The sequence below is a fragment of the Dendroctonus ponderosae genome, unplaced genomic scaffold (assembly GCF_020466585.1).
Source record: "Dendroctonus ponderosae isolate FM_Combo_2020 unplaced genomic scaffold, Dpon_F_20191213v2 Dpon_F_20191213_9, whole genome shotgun sequence".
NCBI lineage: Eukaryota > Metazoa > Arthropoda > Insecta > Coleoptera > Curculionidae > Dendroctonus > Dendroctonus ponderosae.
In genome coordinates this window covers 1456168-1471249 of record NW_026019116.1, presented here as the reverse complement: position 1 = coordinate 1471249, position 15082 = coordinate 1456168, and the positions used below count along the sequence as shown (strand labels likewise).

The 15082-nt window shown below is 41.5% G+C and overlaps 4 protein-coding genes and 1 long non-coding RNA gene across 7 annotated transcripts; 2 read left to right on the top strand and 3 right to left on the bottom strand.

The window, feature by feature from the left end:
• Nucleotides 1-1148: 1148 nt before the first annotated feature.
• LOC109537692 (cofilin/actin-depolymerizing factor homolog) lies at nucleotides 1149-3856 on the bottom strand. The gene is made up of 4 exons (XM_019904539.2): nucleotides 3417-3856; nucleotides 1846-1962; nucleotides 1579-1784; nucleotides 1149-1511 (listed from the first exon to the last, which is right to left on the bottom strand). The coding sequence occupies exons 1-4, from the start codon at nucleotides 3417-3419 to the stop codon at nucleotides 1391-1393; spliced, it is 447 nt and encodes a 148-aa protein (XP_019760098.1). The 5' UTR covers nucleotides 3420-3856; the 3' UTR covers nucleotides 1149-1390.
• Nucleotides 3857-4589: 733 nt separating this feature from the next.
• Nucleotides 4590-5267, top strand: LOC125505634. Its single transcript, XR_007282303.1, has 2 exons — nucleotides 4590-4773; nucleotides 5085-5267. It is a non-coding gene; the product is annotated as an uncharacterized LOC125505634 (long non-coding RNA).
• A 1023-nt stretch (nucleotides 5268-6290) lies between these two features.
• Nucleotides 6291-9941, bottom strand: LOC109537668 (RNA polymerase-associated protein Rtf1). Of its 2 annotated transcripts, none has more exons than XM_019904497.2 (12): nucleotides 9759-9941; nucleotides 9318-9540; nucleotides 9091-9259; nucleotides 8698-8997; nucleotides 8431-8621; nucleotides 8196-8373; nucleotides 7957-8140; nucleotides 7691-7903; nucleotides 7486-7634; nucleotides 7293-7428; nucleotides 6997-7240; nucleotides 6291-6939 (listed from the first exon to the last, which is right to left on the bottom strand). In XM_019904497.2, the coding sequence occupies exons 1-12, from the start codon at nucleotides 9822-9824 to the stop codon at nucleotides 6839-6841; spliced, it is 2154 nt and encodes a 717-aa protein (XP_019760056.1). In that variant the 5' UTR covers nucleotides 9825-9941; the 3' UTR covers nucleotides 6291-6838. The 2 variants fall into 2 exon arrangements, with proteins under 2 accessions (XP_019760056.1, XP_019760057.1); XM_019904498.2 differs by having other exon boundaries at nucleotides 7000-7240.
• A 171-nt stretch (nucleotides 9942-10112) lies between these two features.
• Nucleotides 10113-13510, bottom strand: LOC109537669. 2 transcript variants are annotated; one of them, XM_019904499.2, is made up of 4 exons: nucleotides 13412-13510; nucleotides 13128-13341; nucleotides 10899-11456; nucleotides 10113-10567 (listed from the first exon to the last, which is right to left on the bottom strand). In XM_019904499.2, the coding sequence occupies exons 1-4, from the start codon at nucleotides 13508-13510 to the stop codon at nucleotides 10236-10238; spliced, it is 1203 nt and encodes a 400-aa protein (XP_019760058.1). In that variant the 3' UTR covers nucleotides 10113-10235. The 2 variants fall into 2 exon arrangements, with proteins under 2 accessions (XP_019760058.1, XP_019760059.1); XM_019904500.2 differs by having other exon boundaries at nucleotides 10195-10567; nucleotides 10760-11456.
• Nucleotides 13511-13562: 52 nt separating this feature from the next.
• Nucleotides 13563-15056, top strand: LOC109537670 (inositol monophosphatase 1). Its single transcript, XM_019904502.2, has 4 exons — nucleotides 13563-13953; nucleotides 14083-14585; nucleotides 14641-14800; nucleotides 14851-15056. Exons 1-4 carry the CDS (start codon nucleotides 13876-13878, stop codon nucleotides 14947-14949), a joined length of 840 nt encoding a protein of 279 aa, XP_019760061.1. The 5' UTR covers nucleotides 13563-13875; the 3' UTR covers nucleotides 14950-15056.
• The last annotated feature ends 26 nt before the right edge of the window (nucleotides 15057-15082 follow it).

Genomic DNA, 15082 nt, shown 5'->3' with positions numbered 1-15082 from the left:
AAACATATCTACGCGTAGATCATGATGTTCTGTTAGAATCGCTGAAAACTGTTTTCCAAAATTCGCAGCGGGTAGTGTACAGCATCGATTTCTGTGGAACCCAGTAGCTGTCAAAACTTTCACATTTTTACGAATAACTCGGAAATCGTAAATTTTTCAGGTAAAACGTTTGACACAAACTTAACTTAAATTTTGACGACAAACCTGAAAATGAATGAAAAAAGGGNNGGTTCCATTTAAAAAACCAAAGTTGGTAACTACCACACGTTTATGATACACCCCGTATATTGGAAAGTAATTTTAAAATGTGGACCTTTTAAACATGAAAAACTTTCGTAGGACGTATTTTCTTGTAAAGTTCATATTTACTGAGATATCGCACTTTGACGCACTAATGAGCAACCCTGTATATAGTAAAATAAAAAATGGTTAACAAACAGATATATTTAAAATATGAACGTTGGGTTGGAAAACACTCTAAACGCAAGGTTCCTAAATTGTAAAATGTAGGAACTTTGTCTTAAACGTGTTCTAAACTGAAGTTAATCCTTCGATCTATATTATCACTCGCCAAAGTTCTAATGTAAAGATACATACAATGAATACATGTATCATGGCAGCAAACGGTCATAATTCCACATATGGCAAATAGATCTGCTGACTCCGGTTTAACAAAGCCAACAGATTGGTACGGTGCAAGCCGTTTACTTTAAAGCCGAGCTTAATTTTTAAGGTTGGTTTATGTAAGCTTGGCTTTCATACAAAACGGTGCAAACGGCCAGACACGGGAAAGAAATTATTAGGAGTTTTAAAGTCTATGTCGGAAATTGGAACAGAAACTAAGTAATTCCTGTTTTAAAAAACAGTCAAATAGATTTCTCACTATGTTTCTCATATGAACTTTTATTTGTTACTTTTCGTTAGAAATCTGCATGGTATCGGTAGATCTACCGAAAAATCGGTAGACGCGGCACCGCTGGTGCCCGGCGTCCGTGCCAGGAACCTAGGTGACACCTGTCAACCACAGCAAGGCCCTGTTGTCGAACTTCGTGAGAAATCGAAACGCGATTGAGACTTCTCAGCTTTTGCAATGCAATTTCGTTGAAAACAGCCCTTGTGTTGTCTGGGAAAAGAAAACGTCAATGCAATTAGGGCCAAACCGCTTTAATTTCGCACATATTAGTTACACAACGGTTACACATTGATACAGTCAAAGTTAAGTTGAATTAGAAAAAAAACTCAATTCGAGTACAGTTTGAAAAAATGAAGCTTTATTTTATTAATCGAATACTTATATAAATAATACACCTCTTAAAGGTTTGGTGCGTGAGTAGATGACAGTCGTAGAAAAAAATTAGAATAGTAAGCAATCGAGCACGCGCCTCGCAGCTTATTGACGATCGGTGGCCCTCAGTTTCTCCTCCACCGCTTCTTGGCTAGCCTCTGACAAGTCTGTCGCTTGAATATACTTTTGTACACCTACCAGGGACTTTTTAAGAGCATCGAAAGAGCTGAAAATTGATAGAAAAAAACGCCAGGTTGAATCAATCGTGTGCGTGAAACAAGTGACGGTCTCACCTAGAGTACAACATCTTCTTTTTGACTTTGGCAGTGTCGGGGCACCACGACATAAGGAACAACTTTTGCTTTTTGCTGGCCTCGGACGTGCCCTGGCACTGATGGGTGTATTCGAAATCGTAAAGACCGTAGCGGCATTCGCCGGCCCCTCCTGCTTGCAGATTGGTTAGGAACTGGTCGTATTCCTCATCGCGAGCTCCGATCACCTGAGAGAAAAAATCAGATGCATAAAGGTGCACGCTCTTTGCTTGATCGGGGCTCACTTACCTCCACATCGATTTGTCGCTCGTCTTTGATGAAGAAAATCACATAGCGATGCTTCTTGTCCTTTTTGATTTCTTCATAGGTGGTTTTGCACACATCCGATACAGTAACACCGGATGCCTGAAATGAAGCACCAAAATCAGCAAGAAGAAAGCGACAAATGAATCATTCATCTCGAGAACCTGTTCTCGATTGCTAATCCATGTCTAATTGGTGTTTCATCAACAACGATCACCTATGATTAAGCTGGATGTTGCAAATCATTGCAACAATTATTTTGGGCGATGCCCTGTGAATCTATCTATTTAAGGAATTCGGGGATTATTGAGTGCGAGTTATCGGGTATTTGCGTTATCAAAGCTGCGAAAACATTGAATTTGCCTGATGACTGGGGGCTTATAACTGTCAGTCGATTTTTCATCTGTTCCAGATAACGCTATTTGAATAGACTTAGTTATTATTTTCATAATAATTTAGCCGTAGAAAAACCGTTTCATTCAAACCATGACAACACTGTCTGGGTCACATTAATTTATTAAAGTATTTATGTCCGCTATGTAGGTGTCGGCACAAACGATAATTTTGAAATAAACTGCCAGCCAACTGTGCTTAATGGATCATTTTCGCAAAATCGAATCAATCGAAAATAGGTTTTTAGAGGATTAATAGGGCGTGGTTTTGCATACACATGAGACAAACTTGGAAGCAGTACAGTGCGCTTGGCAAAGACATTGACTGATTAAAGCAACTAGAATACTTGATCATAAGTGCCCACACCGTAAACAAAGGCGACGATTTTCAATGACCAAATAATCGCTTTGTGTGCGCGGCAAAATTATGCAAAAGTGTCACAAGGGGCAATTTTTAAGACTTTGTTGTCGCTTCACCAGAACATGTAATGAGGATTTTCAAGCAACTCTGAAGCAACCTTCTCGGTTGACACCATTCCATATGCTTTGAGGCCTCAACCAAAGCTGACACTCAACACCTGTAAACAGCAGAACAATGACGTTCTAGGGGGCTCTTTTTCCCCTTGCTAAGCCGAAGTGCAGCCGTTTTCCTTGGCCCGAAGCAAGGTCGGCCAAATAAGGATAATTTTAGACCAAATCGCAGCTATATTTAGCCAGCCCACATGGAGGTTATTTTTAGGCCTTCGCGTCCATTCGCTAGACAACCACATGGGGGTCTAAGGGGGGCCAAGTGGTTTGAGAAAACCAAAATAGCGCTCAAAAAGACAAGTTTGCGTGGATCGAATGACAGGGTCCATATAGAGAGAATTGAAAGCTTTCAATCAATCGGAGGTGATTCATCGTTGTCGAGGTACTGCATAAAAGGGGGGGCGAAAGCCGGAAAAATCCACGCCCCATTTGGAGCCTGAACAAAGGGGCGAAGGGTTGAAAGTTGACCGCCCCTTTGGAAGCGAAAAGGGCTTGGAAGTTGGCAGCAGCCGATCCGCAGGAATGCAGGATTTTGCATATTTCAATGGCGGCCCGGTGCGAACCTGCCGCTAACCGAAAGTCTACAGATGTACGATAGCGGGGCTCTCGGCTCAATTCTTCAAGTGCCATACTCACCATTTTGAATTAATCCAAATGTACAAAACTATTTAAATCACTACTGACTCGTATTAGCACTGCAGTTGAAACGACCGTACTTCGAGGAGGTCTTCTACGGACGTTGATCTGCGATTGATTCACGCCAACTGTCACGGCCGGTATATATCGGTCTCTGTTATCAGCGCGTAACTGAAAGTGAGAGACGGTGAAACGAACAATGCGCAGCCCCGAGCGGCTACCGAAACCCTAACAAAACACAACGTCCAGCCACTAATTGAGGCCGACCGCAATTTCTCTGGAACTAAGCAAATATTCCCTCAACCACGTCACTTGTCCGGCTAACTTGAAACAATCGCCAAAATATTTGAAAGCGATTTACGTGAAACGCCCTGCTTTTCGCTGCGCACTAACGCGGGACATTCAAAATTTTATTTCACAATGACAATTTGCTGGCAACTTTCAGTCTATTACCAGTAATACCAGTTGATAAGCGACCTTTAGTCGCATTGTTGCCCCGCGGGATGCCCAAATGAGGACATCCCGCAAGGTGTTTTACAGTCTCAGCGCCTAATCGCATGCGACCAATGTAAAAGCCGGCCACCTCAAATGCCCATAAAAGGGCAATGAGTCGTTCCGACAAAATGGCGGCGCGCAAATTGAAAATCGGCGGCACGCCCTCTAAATCGACGTTTGCAGCATTGGCGTAGGGTTTTTCGGATTTATTTGCACTTTACTGGATTTGAGCTGTTGTCGATGAGTTGTTATGAGAACAAGTGGTTCTAAGATCGTCCGGATTTGCTTTAGATCAGCCTGAAATGGAGCGATAATGAAACACAAACGTACGGAAACCGATCTATGCAACCTCGCTACCATATATGGTATTGTTAACCAGGCGAATACTGTTACTAACGAATTTATGCAACCAAGAATGCCAATAGCGCAGCTAGCAGGGGCTTTAAGAGCCGTTTCACACGGGCCACGCTGCAGCGCTTCTCACTGGCACTGCTGAGAAGCGCGTTTTGAAGGTAGATTGATTTATATGGAGCTATTTACACGGGCGCGACCACCGATTTAGCAGCGCTTCTGTGGCGTTCAGTGGTTGAGTCAGAAGCGCTTCAAAAAGTAGCGCCACTGATAGCGATACATTGGTTCAAATGCTGGCGTTCACACGAGCCACTTCGGTCTGCTTCAGGCTAGTAAGCTGCTCAGCAGTGCCACGGAGAAGCGCTGCAGAGTGGTTGGTACAATGTCAAAACTGAATGTTTATCAGCAAATTTTGAATTTACAGACTGCATTATGTTAATGTTTTCCATCTAGCTTTAAGTGATTTTGCTACTTGAAAAACGGCTTTACTGAAATGTAAATTAACAGTCTGGTATGAAAGCATTTACTACTAAATTTGTTTTAAAAATGAAACTTTTCAAATAGATCTATATAAGCTTCCGTTAGAGATAAAATTGCAATTTTTGGCATCTTCTTTAGCATTTTCATTTTATTTTTCGCATTGAGATTTCAGTTATTCGAAATACAATTCAGAAATGACCATGTTTATGGCATTGTCTGCTGTCAAAGTAAAAATATTGTTTTAGGTTTTGTTTAATTCACATTTTCATTGATTTTATGGTTTGTGGAATATGATTTGCATACTCATCGATTTTATTTGGTTCAATTTTTGTACTGTTTCAGTTACTATAGACCTGGTTTGGTACATGAATGTAAATTTAAAACTGGTTTGCAAACAGCAGCACTTGGCATTTGGCTATAAATTATATGAGAGCTAACTAATTTACTACAAATTATCTGCTAACATGTACTTGCAATACATTCATTTAGTTGAATTTTATTGAATAAATACCTAATGTAATTTTATATCTATTATAGTGCAAATTATTATTAACAAAAATTGATTGGCTTCGTGTTCAATATTTTACGTTTAGACCAATTTAATTTAATTTGTGATATCATGAAAAGCTGTAGTAGTCGTGCAATTAATTCACATTTATACGTGTTTATGACATGCATCTACTTTACTATATTCAGATGGAGCTTGCTTATAGGAGGTCGCTATAATATTTCTTCGGGTAGGTACTACAAGATCAGAATGACTATTAAATCAGTTTATCGACATGACCGAAGAGAAACAAAACATTAATCTTTGTCTTTTTTTCATCAGAATATTATAGAGCACAAACTCGCTGTTCACCCAAATGTGAATCATACTCGAATTAAAATCACCAGCACTTTCAACGCAATGTTAGTGATAATATAGATGTAAAGTCACTAAAAGTAAACCAAGTTTCAAGTTACTTAAATAGGGCGTTTTCTGAAAGGACGGGAAAACTCACCGGCCCTCATGCAATTATTTTTGGTTTTCTCCATATTCAGATATTTTATTTCTGTTATAACAAATAAATAAACAAAACACCTTGTTAATGAAACCGATAGGTTTTTGAAATATGGCATATTAATAATCTCTAGCAAAGAGTAGTAGAGTAGTCGTTGAAATTTACATATTAAAATGTGACTTATTGTAATACCTACAAATTGCAAACTATACTTCAGTAGAGTTAAAATAGTTCCTTTAAAGACATTGCAGGAAGTTGTATGCAAATATAGCGTGGTACTAATGTACAATGTAAGCCTTGTTTTATGTATAATGTTTCCGTGCTGCCACTGAGAAGCGCTACAGAGTGGCCTGTGTGAAACGGCTCTTAGCGGTGTATTGTGGCGCTTATCTAACAGTTTCTCTTGTGCCGTTTTTTTTATTCATAACATCATTTTAAAACATTACTTTATGTACGGTGTGGAAGCCGAAACTCCTGACGTCATCCCGCACATACTAAGGCAGCTTTTCGGGTTAATTTCCACATATGCCTAGTAAAACTCAAAACGGATCTACTAAAGTACACTTTAATATTAAATCTTTATACAATTTCATGAAATTATCCTAGACTGTATATATTTAAAAAATAATAATAAATACATTTGAAACTAAAATGCAGTTGCGCGCAAACGTCGGACGGTGATTGCGTGAAAAACCGCTTTGTAGCACCATAAGAATAGAAAACACTTCTAAATTGTAAAAACAGCAAGAATTGCAATTTCAAGGAAGAGATAGCAAACTCAGCACTATGAATGAAAGCTAGGGCGATATGGGGCAAAATCGCCGACCGCCCATTTGTACTAAATCGTTTAACTGCAACTTAAACCTTCGAGGTCAATCCAGTACACTTCTACCGTTCATCTATCTATCGTTTCATCTTACCCAGTTTAACCTAATTTTTACTCTTAAGGACTTAAATGTAGGAGAGAATCGAGTTATCTGCACGCAACTGTGAGTTTCCTCCCCTTTGATTCGGGCCAATAGTCTAGATACTTTCGGAAAAGTACGTTAACCTACTGAGGAGTACAACTTAATATCTAAACAGGAAAAACGGTCACTAAATCAGTCCGCGTTTTTTCTTGTAGTCTTGCAGGTTGAGGCATCGGCGCGGCGCTAGATCTTTGGGGGTACTTTTGGGTAAAACAGTCACTGACGTGGCTGAAAGGACAACATGTAGAATTAGTAGGGGCATGAATAAATTAGGCAAACTCTCACCACCTGGCAGAGGCACTTCAAAGTCGATTTTTATGTCAAAATCATGGGCCGAAAACAGATCTTCTTGCGAGACCTGAGGCTCCTTGTCGTCTTGTTTCTTCTGCTGCTGCTTTTCCACAGCCTTTTGCTCGCCGGCCATCAGCAAGGCTGCCGCCTCCTCATCTGCTGCTGCTATTGCCTCCTTTTCTCCAGCCTTGAAATTCATTCGGGGCTTGGTGGATCTTCTCGTGAACGGGTCGTCAATCTAGAAACAGTCCTGGTTAAGCACTGAAGTTAGGAGGTGCGTTGCCACTCACTTTTCGGCCCTTGTTGGCGCGCACTTCCGCCAAGATTGCCTTTTCGGCTTCCTCAACGTTTCGCTTCCTGTTCCGGTCGTTGATGTAGGAGATGCTTGAAATTGTGGCAGTCCGCCTTTTGTCCAACTCCGAAGCCCTGTGGAGCAAGATAATTTTTAGCACTACATGGAACAGTTGGGTTTAAACAGCTAACCTCTCTTCAAGCTGCGCTAACTGTTCACTGGTTTCTCGGGCGAATTCCTCGTCACCTCTGGCCGATGCGGCGTCCCTTTCTTTCATCAGCGTGGCCTTTTTCATGGCATAGTTGTGCGGATTGGGTTTGAAACGCTCTTTTTCCTTGATCTACAAACAAAGCACGTCACCACATGATCCGTTTTTGTTTTCAACAACCATCTTACGATTCGCTCCACGTCTTGTTCGTTGAACTCGTACCCCATGGCTTCTTTGATGTCTGCTTGCTTTTGCTCTATCCACTCTTTGGTGGGCAAGTCCTTGCCAGCCGCACTGTTGGCCTCAATCCACTGTTGAAATTCACTCTCCGTGAACTCGAAATTCGACACAAACTCCAGACGAAATACGCGCTCTTGCGCTCCATGTCTCACTTTTAGGCCCTAAATCAAAAATAATTAGTCAAGCGGATCTAGCCGTATTTTGCTACCTCTACTTTGTTGGTTCTGGTTTTGCCAAGTTGGTAAATTTTGGCCGTCTCATACACCCCCATCACCTCGGCAGCTCTGTAAACCGAGGTGCCATTGTTCTGACCAATGCCTATTCGGATGAAACATCCCTTGGCAATTCGGTCGAAGAACGGCATGTGTACGAACCGCTCCAGTTTGTACCTGGACAGCCTGGAAAACAGGTTGAGATTTAAAAACAGCACATGAAAGGACAACTAAGAGTTACCTGATGGTGTTCAAGTCTTGCCTGGTGGGCACATAGGCAGTGACCTTCGATACTTCGTCGTCTTGTTCGGTGTAGCTGCTGCTCGAACTTGAGCTGGAGGATCGCGACTTTGAGCCTGAGCGCGATCGGGATCTGGACAGTGACCGACCCCCGTCTCTTAACGGCGACTTTTTGGCATCTAAACTCAAAAATTCAGGGTTAAAGCACGCTCTTAAACAGTCTACCGCTGCTGTACCGTTATCACTATCACTGTCATCGGAGTAGATGTCTGATGCCTTTAGTTTAGTTTCGTTCTTTTTGGACAACTGGTCTTCCTCCTGCTCTTGCCTGCGCTTTTCTTCCTCCTTTCTTTTCCGTTCCTCTTCGGCCTCCTCGCGCTTCTGCTTGTCCTCTCTGCGCGCCTTCAACTCGGCCATCGCATTGAACCTGAGCAAAGATGGGGATAAAGGAGCGCATTGGCAAACAACGACCAACAGAATTCTTGCTATTTCAATAATCCCACCTTTTGTTGTCAGTCTTCCCCCTATTCTCCTCGATGTTCTTTTTGCGCTCCTTGCTGCGCTCCTTGTGATCAATGGAGCTGAAGTCCAGCTGAAGCCTGCTCGCGTCCTGCTCCTCCTCTTGCTCCTCGTTTCTGACCTGTTCCTTATCCACCTCTTTGGATTTAGTTTTCTCCTTAAAAATCTTTTCGTCTTCTCTTTTCCGAGATTTGTCGCGGTCCTTATCCCTTGGCCTGACAAATGGCTTGTCTCTGGCCCGTTCTAGCCTTTTCTGCTGGCGCAGCTTTTTCTCTATTTCAAATCTGCAACGATACCAAAAGGGTGACACTGCCTGGCAATTTGACAACCGGCCGTAAACAAGTCACAAGCAAACAAACAATGTGAACTATGATTACCTAGTCTTCATCATGTCGCGCCGCTCGATTCTCTTAAATATTTCAGTCTCCCTCTCCTTCTCAGTGAGGCTGGCAAGCCGAGCCCTATCTTCCGCATCGCCCATAAGCTGATCATCGTATCCATCATTGAACTCCTCCTCTGAACTATCCGAAGAGTCCGATACTTCGCCTGCAAATCATATCGTTAGTGGCTTGTGCTGAGTTGACAAAGTTGAGCGCGTGCAAACCTTCTTCCGGTTCCGAGTGCTCTGAACGTTTGGAGGCTACAGATTTGGGTTCGGGCTTGGGCGCATCAGGCTCAGATTCTGAACTCGCACTGTCTCGTCTGACCTTCTTCTTGGTGGGCTTCTTCTCAGTGTCGCTGTCTGAAGCACTGGAGCCCCCCGACGTAGACCGTTGGCCCGGAGACGACTTCTTGTTGCCTTTGTTCTTCGCCAGCCCCAGGAATTCCTAATTGGAAAATCACATGAAAAACAAGGCACGTGAAAAACAAGGCAACTGAAAAACATGAGTTTTTCTCAATTCTGACGTCAAACTGGGAACGTCACAAAAGGTCACCCCAGTGACGATTTTTTCTGTAGCCCCGCCAATTGCGCCTGAATGCTAATCGAGGTTTTTCCCAAAATTCGAAGGTTTTCCCAGAAGTTAGGTTAAATGCGGCTACCTACCGAATCCAAGTCGCTTTCGGAGTTTTCACTGGAGTCACTATCGATGAAAGCCTTGCGTTTCACCATTTTCGTATAAAAACGTTGTTTTCACATCAAGCAAACGGATAACACAAAACACATCAGCAGGTTAATGATTTTCCACTCACGTAAACTGAACAACTGACACTGACTGACATTCATGAACGTACCTGACTTTTGACAGATGGACAGCGCCGCTGCCAAGTTGACGGATAGTAGTCGATTTTAGGAACGCACATTAATGGGCGTGACTGAAATCACATCGTTGATACTTTCTTAAAGTGCACTTACTGCAAGGAATTAATGATCCTGGAATTTTTTTAAATAAAACACTAATTTAGTAAATATTATCGACATATAATATTTTTAGGTAATGAAATGGTTAGCTCAAGGAGAAAAAGTATCGAAACAAAAACTATTTGTTATAAAAAAAATGTTCGAAAGAAACGAGAAGCGAAACTATTCGAGGCCGTAAACTTCGAAAACTACAGGGTCAATGCCGAGCGACTCAGTTTCCTTAAAAAAATACAACATATCATTGAAAAACTTGAACTTAAAGCCTTTTTGGCGCGGGTTTTTCAACCTCAAGTTGTACGTTCTGATCAGGTTCCTCCATTTCGATTTGATTTCCTTGACGGTGACTTGATAGCCGTTATCGATCATTTCTTGCATGATTTCGTTCCATAGCGCTGGTTTTTTCTGTTGATTTGTGTCAGCGATTTCGTATTTTCGGCGTCGAATGATTGAAATCAGTAAACTAGTCGCCTCATCCGGCCAACGGCAAGGAAAATCTAAAATGGGGTCGTTGTTAAATGGCGATATTGTCGTTTTTGCTTCGGAGAGTATGCTTTTGATTGGTGCCTTCATCCAGAGCAGGTGTCTATTAGCTAGAATTTAATTGATAGAGCCCTTGTTTCATTTTTATCACTGTTTATTTCCGTGCAAGTGAAAACACCAACAAAGAACAAAAAGCTTCAACTCACAAGAAACAAAAACGTCTTCAAAAAGTCAAATTTGTGAAAATTTCAAGATTCGGCTGGTGCTGTATGACCTGCATGTTCTCACTGGGTTTCCGCTTAACGCTAGGATTATCACTACTACTATTAGCTCTAGCTCGTTTACCGAAATTCACGCTTTTCGTGCCTTGCAGATTGGCCATTGCCGCCTTTTTCATCACCTCCAGTTTCTTCTTCTGCACTTCCAGTTCCTGTTTTCGCAACAGTATCTCTTCTTCGTGTCTCTTTTGGCGAGCTGCGTACTCTTCGCGCTTCATGTTCGTATATTCCATAAACTGTCTGTCGGTGAAGCAAATTGGGGGAAAAGTTACTGTGGGTGAGTCTTTGGACAGCAGTGGCCTCAGCGTCAGTTTAGTCTTGTTGTAGTCGTGGTCCACATGCGGAACCGCCTCGCCTCCAAAATAATCGCACATTTCCTTGTAGTACCGAAACCGCATATTGTCTTTGTTCTTCATTTTACTGCACTCCTTGTAGCTTCGGATCAGGTTCTTCCATTTGTTTTGGCACTCTTGCACGCTCACTATCAGTCCTTTATTGTTCACATCTTTGTGGATTTTTTGCCAGACTTCGCGCCGATTGGTGGTATTTGCCATTTCTTCTTTGAAATCCCGCATTGATTCGATCAGTTTCAGCGACTGCTGAATTCCCCAACAGTGATGTGAATCTGAAACAAGTAATTATTATTATTACTAATTTTTTTCATGTGTTTAAGCAAGTTTTTTTTATTCCAATTGAGAACAATTAATTATTCATGCAGAGGCTTTGTTTCTGAAACTATTGAGGAAAAATTCATATTTTTGGGGATTGGTCCAGTGACTTATGATTTAATTTTTGAGTTAAATCAACTTTGTTCAAATTCTCCCAATAATATTAGATCTTGGAGTTTAGTTATTATACAGAGGGTGTTCCGTAAATATGTTAAAATATTTTAACAGCGTGTTCTCCTAGTCATTTTAGAGGGGGGTCTTCCTGAGAATTTTTTTAATTTGAGGTCTCATTTTTGAGATATTTGATAACATTGGAAACTTCAATTTTGGTACACATTATAAGCTAATTGTTCACTACCATTCTATGGTAGTGTTTTGTAGTTCAGTTTACTTTTATACAGGGTAGAAATGTGGAACCCCTACTTTTGCTTCGTTCAGAACTTTATTGTGTGCACCTAAACTTTTATCAACATATTTTTTTAATTACTACAAGTTATTTATCAGCTTTTTGATCCCTTATCGTTTTTTCCTAAGAGCACTAGTTTGCCCGCAAAAAATTAAATTGTTTCGGCTTGATCAAAACTTTCCAAGTCGCTGAATTGGAAAAGGTCAAGAAGCTCCTATAAACTCGCCTCCCAGATCTCCGGGTCTAAACGCGCTTGATTTTTGCTTCTGGAGTCATTTAAAAAATACGGTGTATTCAACAGAAGGGAATACAATCGAAGAACTTCAGGAAAGAATATTTAATATTTCTAACGAAATAAGAACTTCAGTGCAAACTTTACGGTCTGTAAATGTTTAATTTAATTAAAAGACTGCGATTATGACAAGAATGTCAAGGTGGCCAATTTTAACAGCTGCTAACTTAACATTAGACTGGTTATTTAAATTTAATTTTGTTTGTTTATATCGTTGCGCATATTGTTACCATGTTATTGTTTAAGTAAAATGTATTCAAACTTACTAATTTTAATCTGAACCAAAAGTATTATATGAAAACGTCATTAGATTTTAAAAAATTTACTTAATTACTTACACATTTTGAGAATGACAAAGAAAACTATTTTATTTTTTTCGGGCAAACTACTGGTCTTAGGAAAAAACAATAAGAAATAAAAAAAGGTGGTAAATAACTTGTAGCAATTGACAAAATTACGCGAGAAAAGTTTGAGTGCACACAAAAAAGTTCTAAACAAAACAAAAGTAGGGGTTCTACATTTCTACCCTGTATAAAAGCAAACTGAACCACGAAACACTATCATAAAATGGCACTCAATTAGCTTATAATGTATACAAGCAAAATTGAACTTTCTATGTTTAACCGTTTTAAACGAAAACAACAAAAACTATTATTTTTCGCCATATTGGAGATCAAATATCTGAACAACGAAACCTCAAATTAAAAAAATTATCAGGAAGACCCCCTCTAAAATAACTAGAAGAATACGCTGTTTAAAATATTTTAACACATTTACGGAACACCCTGTATAATGTTTTTATTTTGCAACCATACAGGAAAACTGACAACGTCGACTATCTGAGCAACGATATGATCCGGCAGTGATAATGAATACAACAAGCGCCAGGAACGAATGTCAATTTTTAGGCAATCCGAGGCCGTTGCTTACCTTTTCGCTTGCAGTCCGGGTCTCTTTCCGCATTGGTTTCGTGGGCAAGGCTGGTAAGCCGCCCGTTCACTGTCAGTTCATCAAGCGGGCGTTCCACTATCATCACCTCTTGGATCTCATCCGGAGGAGGTGCCTGCTGATCCATGGCATCCTCTTCTTGCATCTGTTCCGTTGTGTATTCTTGCCCATTCTCATCCTCATATACGTACTCAACCTTCGAATTGTTCATAGCTTAGACTTCCTTCGGATCTGGCTCTAAGCAAAGAGCCTGCTCCAAAAATTACCTTATAGAGTTCAGCGGAATCACCTTCGCACTTCATCGAAACCATTTGCCACTCGCGTATGCTCCTGCTCTCCATTGAACTGAAATGGAACATACGCATCGCACGGGTCAGACAAGGATGCAGAGAATATTTCGGTCAGGGACGCCATTTTATCGATTGGATGGCAACACTGATTTTTGAGCGGTGTCAGAAGTGGCGACTTTTTTTTGGTTAGAGGGGCCCAAAAGCTGGAAATTCAAATTGCCGTTTGTCTACGTAAAGTTTACCCAGGTTTTTGAGAACAAACAGCAAGAGTTACGTTGCTAAATATCAACTAAAGCAAATATTTGATTTTCGAGTTAAATTGAATTAAAGTGATTAGATCCAATCGTTTTTGCCATTATTTCACTTAATTCGAGCGCCCCAGAACGAGACGCAGCAGAAAATAACTCCGCTGATAAACTGTGGAATTGGAGGCTTTTAAAATGTCTTGTGCAGCTCAACAGGGTAGCGTAGATGAATTTTTCAATGTGGTTCTTCAATTGACAAAGAAATGCGGCCAGGTGAGACTTACCATAAATAAATTTGAATTGAAGTATTTTCAGGTTTCTACATTCAAAACTCCGCCGCCAAAAGAGCAGAAAACATTCCTGTGCACCTTTTATTAGCATTAAACGTAACTTCATTTGTAGTTAATCAAAGAGCGGACCTCATCCCGAACGAAAAAAGTGGAAACCAAGTCCAGTGCCATTGACTTTGTTACTGAAACCGATCAGGAAGTGGAACGCTTGCTCATTGATGGACTCTCCAAAGCGTTCCCCGAACACAAATTCATTGGCGAAGAGAGCGTGTCAAGTGGGGCCCAATGCGAGCTGACTGACGCCCCCACTTGGATAATTGACCCAGTGGACGGAACAATGAACTTTGTGCACTCGTTCCCGCACTCTTGCATATCCATCGCTTTGTTCGTCGACAAACATCCAGCTATCGGAATTATCTACAACCCGATGATGAACCAGTTGTTCACTGCCCAGAAGGGCAAAGGGGCCTTTTTGAACGGCGAGAAAATCACGGTGTCTGGGACGAAACGTTTGGCCGAGGCGCTGATTATGATGGAGTTTGGAACCAGCAGGAACGCGGAGCAGCGCAGCGTCATTCTAGAGAATCAACAGAAGCTGATGCCGCAGGTGCATGGGTAGGAAGAAGGCGGAAGTAAAGCGCTGAGAAAAGGCTGAAATTCCAGTTTGTAGACTCCGAGCTTTGGGATCGGCTGCGCTCAACATGGCCATGGTGGCTTGCGGGGCAGCGGACGCCTATTTTGAGTTTGGCATCCACATTTGGGATATTGCGGCAGGCGAGCTCATCATTACGGAGGCGGGCGGAGCCGTTATTGACCCCGCCGGCGGACAGGTGAGTGCCCTTTTGTTTTTCAACTATTTTGTCAATGCAGCTCACTTCAGGTGGACAGGCTTTCACGTCGAGTGCTTGGTGCTAGTTCGCAAGAACTAGCTGAACAACTCGCCAAGGAGTTGGCCCAATTTTACCCCGAGCGCGATTAATCGGTCCGCTTCAGTTGTCAGAGTCTGTTTAAGGATTAGAAGCCTTACTGATAGTATAGTAGTATGCATTGAAACTAGAGAACGCAATTAGGAAATGTGTTGATGTATTTGCTTTTATTCATCCTCCGCCTCA

Bases quoted from the DNA above. Each gene is read 5' to 3' on its own strand.
- LOC109537692 (XM_019904539.2), bottom strand. The intron at 1,785-1,845 runs GTAAGTGAGCCC...TTTTTCTCTCAG, and splicing joins AGCGACAAATCGATGTGGAG to GTGATCGGAGCTCGCGATGA. The intron at 1,512-1,578 runs GTGAGACCGTCA...ATCAATTTTCAG, and splicing joins AAGAAGATGTTGTACTCTAG to CTCTTTCGATGCTCTTAAAA.
- LOC109537668 (XM_019904497.2), bottom strand. From the start codon at position 9,824: ATGGTGAAACGCAAGGCTTTCATCGATAGTGACTCCAGTGAAAACTCC. The intron at 9,541-9,758 runs GTAGGTAGCCGC...TTTTCCAATTAG, and splicing joins CCGAAAGCGACTTGGATTCG to GAATTCCTGGGGCTGGCGAA. The intron at 9,260-9,317 runs GTTTGCACGCGC...TATGATTTGCAG, and splicing joins GCACTCGGAACCGGAAGAAG to GCGAAGTATCGGACTCTTCG.
- LOC109537669 (XM_019904499.2), bottom strand. From the start codon at position 13,510: ATGCGTATGTTCCATTTCAGTTCAATGGAGAGCAGGAGCATACGCGAG. The intron at 13,342-13,411 runs GTAATTTTTGGA...AACAATTCGAAG, and splicing joins ATTCCGCTGAACTCTATAAG to GTTGAGTACGTATATGAGGA. The intron at 11,457-13,127 runs GTAAGCAACGGC...TACTTGTTTCAG, and splicing joins CCCGGACTGCAAGCGAAAAG to ATTCACATCACTGTTGGGGA.
- LOC109537670 (XM_019904502.2), top strand. From the start codon at position 13,876: ATGTCTTGTGCAGCTCAACAGGGTAGCGTAGATGAATTTTTCAATGTG. The intron at 14,586-14,640 runs GTAGGAAGAAGG...TCCAGTTTGTAG, and splicing joins CTGATGCCGCAGGTGCATGG to ACTCCGAGCTTTGGGATCGG. The intron at 14,801-14,850 runs GTGAGTGCCCTT...AGCTCACTTCAG, and splicing joins TTGACCCCGCCGGCGGACAG to GTGGACAGGCTTTCACGTCG.